We start from the raw sequence: 6,206 nt of genomic DNA, 5'->3' as shown, positions 1-6,206 counted from the left end.
CATTGGGGGGACGGTGGAGAACCTAAAACAAGCCATTTTCCAGGCCTAAAGCTTCTTCCTGGAGCCAGCCTGGGGCTTTCCTGGATCGTCTTTCAGGTCCTTCCCAGCCAAACCATTCCATGATTCCCTGGTGGGATTTTCGGTGCTGGTCGATGAATCCCATGGTTTTTTTCCTTATTATTTGCCTTAAACAGCCCCAAAATCTGCTGGATTCCTCCTCCGGGATGGGAAATGCTGGATCAGCTTCTCCTGGTGCTCCAGCACCATCCAGGGAAAGTGTCTGCTCCTGGATGGAGCATCCCAGGGATTGAGGAGGGGAAAGGGGGCAAGGAACCAAGAGCAGGAGGGAAAAACACAGAATTTGGGAGGAAAAAGCAGGAGAGTGGGGGCGGCGTGGAGGGATTTGCATAAAAGCTCCAGGATTTTTCCAGCGTGGGCTCCTGCTTCCCAGGAGCTGTGGCTGGGCCAAAGTCTGGGGTTATTTTGGCTAAAAATCCCAAAATTTTGCTGGCAGGAGCCAGATGATCCCAAAAACCCCAGAGTTTTCCTCCCCGTGCTGTGCCAGAGGCCCCAAAACTGTCCCAGTCCTTCCCAGAGCCTGGAATAAAGTGCAGAATGTCCGTGTGGTGGGAAGAGAGGCACAGGGAGAGCTGGGAGTGGGAATTTCCACCTCCTGCCGTGCAGGATGAGCCATCTCTGCCCTGGGAATGTGGTGGGAGCTTCCCTGATATAAATATATATAAATATATATAAATATATCCACTCGTGTCCAGGCCTTGGGGGCCTTGGAGGAGGAGGGAACGAGCTCTGATGTGGGAATGTGGATCCCACACCCCTCATTCCAAGAATTGTGGACCCCACACCCCCCATTCCAAGAAGAACTGTGGATCCCAAACCTCTCATTCCCAGGAGAATTGTGGATCCCTCATTCCCAGGATTGTGGATCCCTTATTCCCAGGGGAACCATGGATGCCCCATTCCCAGGAGGAGCCATGTGGGGGGAACGAGGCCGAGTCCAAACGTCGCCGCGGAGCCACAAACCCAAGGCCGGGAATCAAACGCCGCCAGTCCGCCCCAAAAACCTCTTGTGGAGAGCCCCGGGAGCCGCAGGAGGTGGGAGTGGGGCCGGAGGGACATTCCAGGCGGGATCAGGGGGTGTAGGCCGGCGGAGGCTGGAACTGGTTGATCACCTCGTACTCGGCCGGGTAGGGCTCGTTCTCCTCCATCTCCGAGAGCAGCTCCAGCGCCTGCTCCTCCTCCTCGGTGGGATAATGCCGGAGCAGGTTGGCGGCCGTGGCCAGGATCGAGGCCCCCCCGGCCCCCGCCACCAGGTAGAAGCTGACAGCGAAGGTGACGTAGACCTGGGAGCCGTGGTACTTCTTGTGCTGCTGCTGCTGCGCCAGGATCAGCTCCGACGCCCAGTAGCAGAACCCGATGACGGTGGCACATTGCAGGACTGGGAGGGACAAGGAAAATGGGGACAAATGGGAGAAAAATCAGTCACGAGGTGGTTTGGGATGAACGGGGTTGTGGGCAAGGGCAGAGCTCGGGGTGAAATGTGGTGACAAACACCCAAAACCCAGCCAGAAATCTACCAAAAATGTGAGGCTTTCCCTGCAGGAATTCCCGTTTGGAATTCCCTGGCTGTACCTGTGAGGATTCCCTGCAGGAATTCCCTGCAGGAATTTCCTGGCTGTACCTGTGAGGATTCCCTGCAGGAATTCCCTGCAGGAATTTCCTGGCTGTACCTGTGAGGATTTCCTGCAGGAATTCCCGGCTGGAATTCCCTGGCTGTACCTGTGAGGATTTTTCTGCAGAATTCCTGGCCGTACCTGTCAGGATGTGGGCGAAGGCGTAGCGCCGGGTGATTTTCAGCGCCGGGTGTTTGGGGCCGAACACGTCGAGCAGAAAGGCCGAGAGGCTGCACAGGATTCCCAGGAAGCAGAAGGCAGCAATGACCCGGAGCAGCAGCACCGTCTGCGGGTTCATGCAATAATCTGGGAGAGAGGGACGGAGGTGAGCACCCAAAAAACCCTCTTTTCCACCCAAATTTCCCCCTGCTCCAATCCCACCCAGATCCTTGAGAATTAAAACCAGAACCCCCCAGATTCCACAAGGTCCATGACAGGGAAAGGGGCTGTAACACTGCCACTCCCCCACACCATCACAAATTTTAATAAATTCATCCAAATATTCATTTAAATATCATGTTAATTAGTGCTAATGAACATGTGCCAGTGTGAGACATGCTGGGAATGAGTCTCCAGTTCCATCCGTGCCTGAGGGGGGTGAGTAATGCTGGAAAAATAGGTGGGAAGGGGCCTCTCCAAGGGCCACAGTTAACCAAAAGCAGGAAAACAGACATGGTGTGCAGCTGCCTGTGGAGTTATATCCATAGAGCTATACCTCCTTCCAACCCAAACCATTCCAGGATTTTATATTTGGAGCTGAATTTGTACAGTGGGGCTGTGGGTGTTGGTGGAAGGGAATGGGAGGACTTGGAGGGGGATGTAAGGGGGTCAGAGAGAGATGGAAAGGGATGGAGGGGGTGGAGAGGGATGGAAGGGGGACAGAGGGGTTGAAAGGAGAGGGGAGGGAAGGGGATGGAGGAGAATGGAAGGTGAGATGGAGGGGGGACAGAGAGGGATGGAAGAAGGATGGAAGCAGGACAGAATGGGGTGAAGAGGATGGCAGGGGACGGAGGACTGAAGGGATGGAAGGGGCCAAAGGGGTCTCACCTCGGAGCAGCTCGGGGTTCACATAGCCCAGCACATCGGCCACCCCCAGCTCCTGGCGGGCGCAGGTGCCGCCGTGGATGCGGAGCCAGGCGGGCTCAGCCAGGGCGGTGCAGAGCGCGGTGATGGACAGAGCCCCGGGCAGCGCCGACGCCAAGCTCCGCTCCGGCTGCTTCGGCAGCCCCGCCGCGCCCCGCCGCCGCCTCCCGCCCGGCCCCGCCGGCCCGCCCGGCGCGTACATCGCGGCGGTCACCGGCACCGGGGGCACCGCCGACACCGGCACCGGCAGCACCGGCACTGGGGCCGCGGGCACGGGGGACACCGGGAACGAGACCCCCGACCCCCGCTCTCGACCCCCGGCAGTGGCTCCGGGACACTCGGCGGCGAGCCCGGGACCACCGGCAGCGGCTCCGGCCCCACAACAGCGGCTCCGCGTCCCCGATACCGGACCCGGGCCCCTGACACCGGCCCTGGATCACCCGACACCGGCCCGGGGTCCCCGCAGCAGCGTCGGACCCCCCGATACCGGCTCGGCCCCTCGGCAGCGGCTCCGGGCGCCCCGTTCGCGTCTCCCGTTCCCGGTTCCCGGCCCTGCCCGTTCCCGTCCCCGCCCCAGTTCCGGCGCGGCCGTTTCCGTTTCCGCGCTGTCCCCGCGATGCCCGAAGCGCTGTCGCTGCTGTGCCGGGTCCCCGCGCACCCCGAGTCCCGCTGCTGGGCCCTGGCCTGGAGCCCCGGCGGGGCCCTGCTCGCGTCCTGCGGGGGCGACCGCGCCGTGCGCGTGTGGGGACGGGCGGGTACGGGGCAACGGGCCGGGCGGGACCGGGCCGGTGTGGGGGAGAGCGGAGCGTGCGGGGCTGGCAGGGGGAGGAAGGACCGGGGCTGGGCGGGTGCGGCGGGGACCGGGCCGTGCGGGGCTGTGCGGAGTGTGCGGGGCTGTGCGGGTGCGGAGGAGCAGCGGGGGGGAAAGGGGGGCTGTGAGGAGGGGACGGGGTTACGGGCTCGCCGTGGGCGTGGCCTTACTGGGGGCGGAGTTAGAGGGTTTGGATGGGTTGTCGTTGTTGCGGGGCTACATCGCGGATGTGGGCGGAGCTGTGGCGAGGGGCGGGGTTAGCAGGTCATGTGGGCGGGGTTATCAGCTTGTGTGGGCGTGGCTTGGTTGGGGGCGTGTCCCGTGTTTGGGTGGTCCCATCCGTGTTCGGGCTGGGTGAGACTGGGGCGGGGCTGGGGTGGCAGGGGCGTGGCCTGTGCCCATGGGGTCTCATCCCACCCCTGCAGGCTCTGTCTGGATGTGCCAGGCAGTGCTGGGTATGGCTGGGGTGTGGTCGGGGCAGTGCTGGGTGTGGATCTGGGTGGGGCCGGAGCGTGTCTCGTGTCCATGGACCCTATCCCACCCCCCCAGGCTCCAGCTGGACATGCCGAGCGGTGCTGGGGGACGGGCACCAGCGCACCGTGCGCAGGGTTGCCTGGTCCCCCTGTGGCTCCTACCTGGCTTCTGCCAGCTTCGATGGCACCACCTGTGTCTGGAAGCGGCAGGAGGATGGATTTGAGGTGAGACCACACCCCCAGAATCCCCCCAGCCCCCCTGGGGCCCTCCAACCCGTCCCAGCCTTTACTGTCCCCCTGCAGTGCGTGGCCACCCTCGAGGGGCACGAGAATGAGGTGAAGTCAGTGGCCTGGGCACCCTCGGGGTCCCTGTTGGCCACGTGCAGCCGAGACAAGAGTGTCTGGGTGTGGGAAGGTGAGGAGGGGCTGGAGGGGGGCTGGGAAGGACGGGGGGGAGGTGTTCAGGGGCTCAGCCAGACCCCCCCTGACCACTCTGTCCCCCCACAGTGGATGAGGAGGAGGAATATGAGTGTGTGAGTGTCCTCAATGCCCACACACAGGACGTGAAACATGTGGTGTGGCACCCGAGCCAGGAGGTGAGAGGGGGGGACCTCCCAGCGTCCCCCCCGGTCCCATCCTGTCTCCCCCCACCCCCTTCCAGCCCCTCCTGTGGTCCCATCCAGAGTGATTTAGGGTCACTTTGCCCCCCCACCTGCCTCCCCAGCTCCTGGCCTCTGCCAGCTACGACGACACGGTGCGTCTGTACCGGGAGGAGGAGGACGACTGGGTGTGCTGTGCCACCCTGGAGGGACACGACTCTACCGTCTGGGCCGTGGCCTTTGACAAGGAGGGGGAGCGTCTGGCGTCTGTCAGCGACGACAGGACCCTCCGGGTGTGGCGCCGGTACCACCCTGGGAACCAGGAAGGTGAGGGGAGGTGGGGGGGACAGCTGTGGGGAGGGGAAAAGGGGAAAGAGGAAGAGGGAAAAGAAGAAGGAGAGGGGAAAGGGAGGAGAAAGAGGGGAAAAGAGAGGGGAAAGGAGAGGAGAAGAGGTAAAGGAAGAAAAGAAAGAGGGTCAAAAGAAAGAAGGAGAGGAAGAGGGAAGGCAGAGAGAAAAGAGAGAGAGGGAAGGGAGAAAGCATAAGGAAAGGAAAATGAGGGAAAGGGGAGGAGAGGGAAAGGGAAGGAAGAGGGAGAAGGAAAGGAGAGGGAGAGGGAAAAGAGAGGGAAAGAGAAAAAGGGGAGGGAAAGGGCATTGAGCTCTCTCACCTCCCTCCAGGCGTGGTCTGCAGTGGCACCGATCCCACCTGGAAGTGTGTGTGCACCCTCTCAGGGTATCACAGCAGGACCATCTACGACGTGTCCTGGTAGGGGCAGGTATTGGGGGCACCCGAAAACGGGGCCCTGTCCCCTCCTGGTGACACCCACGACCCCTCCAGGTGCCACCTCATTAGGGCCCTGTCCCTTCCAGATGCCACCTCCCCAGGTCCCATCCCCTCTGTGTGTCCCCCAGGTGCCACCTGACAGGTGCCCTGGCCACAGCCTGTGGTGACGACGCCATCCGGGTGTTCGAGGAGAGCCCCACGTCGGAGGAGGCCCAGCCCACCTTCAGCCTCACCGCCCACGTGCCCCGGGCACACTCCCAGGACGTCAACGGGGTGGCCTGGAACCCCAAGGAGCCAGGACTCCTGGCGTCCTGCAGCGATGACGGGGACATTGCCTTCTGGAAGTACCAGCGCCCCGAGGGCTGCTGAGGGGGACAGACCCCCTTGTGTGTCCCCCTGAGCCCACCCTGGCCTGCTCCTCCTTCTCACCTGTGGGAGGCCAGGACAGCTGTGCCAGACTCTGGTTGGATCCAGGATATGGAGCAGGACTTTCTCCCCTCTCTTCCCCCCCCCCCAATAAATCCATGAGCTCCTGGCCTCTGGATCTTCCTTCCACAAGTGGTTTGGGGCTTACAGTTCTTGGGTTGATGGTTGGACTCGATCCTAAAGTCTCTTCCAACCTTCAGGATTCCATGATCACACACCTGGGATCTTCCTTTCACACTCCTGGAACCCTCAGAGTGACACAAGAGGGTGTGAGTGCTCCCTGGACATGGATGAGGTGGCACAAGGGGACAGGACCACCCAAGGGGAAGCACTGAGG

The 6,206-nt window shown here is 62.1% G+C and overlaps 2 protein-coding genes across 2 annotated transcripts; one reads left to right on the top strand and one right to left on the bottom strand.

Annotated features, from left to right (window-relative positions):
• Positions 1 to 1,095: 1,095 nt before the first annotated feature.
• TMEM127 (transmembrane protein 127) lies at positions 1,096 to 2,976 on the bottom strand. Its single transcript, XM_017831887.1, has 3 exons — positions 2,739 to 2,976; positions 1,833 to 1,997; positions 1,096 to 1,456 (listed from the first exon to the last, which is right to left on the bottom strand). The coding sequence occupies exons 1-3, from the start codon at positions 2,974 to 2,976 to the stop codon at positions 1,149 to 1,151; spliced, it is 711 nt and encodes a 236-aa protein (XP_017687376.1). The 3' UTR covers positions 1,096 to 1,148.
• Positions 2,977 to 3,150: 174 nt separating this feature from the next.
• On the top strand, positions 3,151 to 5,980 carry CIAO1 (cytosolic iron-sulfur assembly component 1). Its single transcript, XM_017831879.1, has 7 exons — positions 3,151 to 3,529; positions 4,135 to 4,283; positions 4,362 to 4,473; positions 4,566 to 4,654; positions 4,783 to 4,984; positions 5,338 to 5,425; positions 5,572 to 5,980. The coding sequence occupies exons 1-7, from the start codon at positions 3,391 to 3,393 to the stop codon at positions 5,810 to 5,812; spliced, it is 1,020 nt and encodes a 339-aa protein (XP_017687368.1). The 5' UTR covers positions 3,151 to 3,390; the 3' UTR covers positions 5,813 to 5,980.
• Positions 5,981 to 6,206: the final 226 nt, after the last annotated feature.

The sequence above is a fragment of the Lepidothrix coronata genome, unplaced genomic scaffold, assembly GCF_001604755.1.
Source record: "Lepidothrix coronata isolate B3197 unplaced genomic scaffold, Lepidothrix_coronata-1.0 Scaffold197, whole genome shotgun sequence".
Taxonomy (NCBI): Eukaryota; Metazoa; Chordata; class Aves; order Passeriformes; family Pipridae; genus Lepidothrix; species Lepidothrix coronata.
Note: the sequence above shows the minus strand (reverse complement) of the source record. Positions and strands in the feature narration are given on the sequence as shown.

Bases quoted from the DNA above. Each gene is read 5' to 3' on its own strand.
- TMEM127 (XM_017831887.1), bottom strand. From the start codon at position 2,976: ATGTACGCGCCGGGCGGGCCGGCGGGGCCGGGCGGGAGGCGGCGGCGG. The intron at 1,998-2,738 runs GTGAGACCCCTT...CCTCTCTCCCAG, and splicing joins GAACCCCGAGCTGCTCCGAG to ATTATTGCATGAACCCGCAG. The intron at 1,457-1,832 runs GTACGGCCAGGA...TGTCCCTCCCAG, and splicing joins CTTCGCCCACATCCTGACAG to TCCTGCAATGTGCCACCGTC.
- CIAO1 (XM_017831879.1), top strand. From the start codon at position 3,391: ATGCCCGAAGCGCTGTCGCTGCTGTGCCGGGTCCCCGCGCACCCCGAG. The intron at 4,284-4,361 runs GTGAGACCACAC...GTCCCCCTGCAG, and splicing joins GGCAGGAGGATGGATTTGAG to TGCGTGGCCACCCTCGAGGG. The intron at 4,985-5,337 runs GTGAGGGGAGGT...ACCTCCCTCCAG, and splicing joins CCACCCTGGGAACCAGGAAG to GCGTGGTCTGCAGTGGCACC.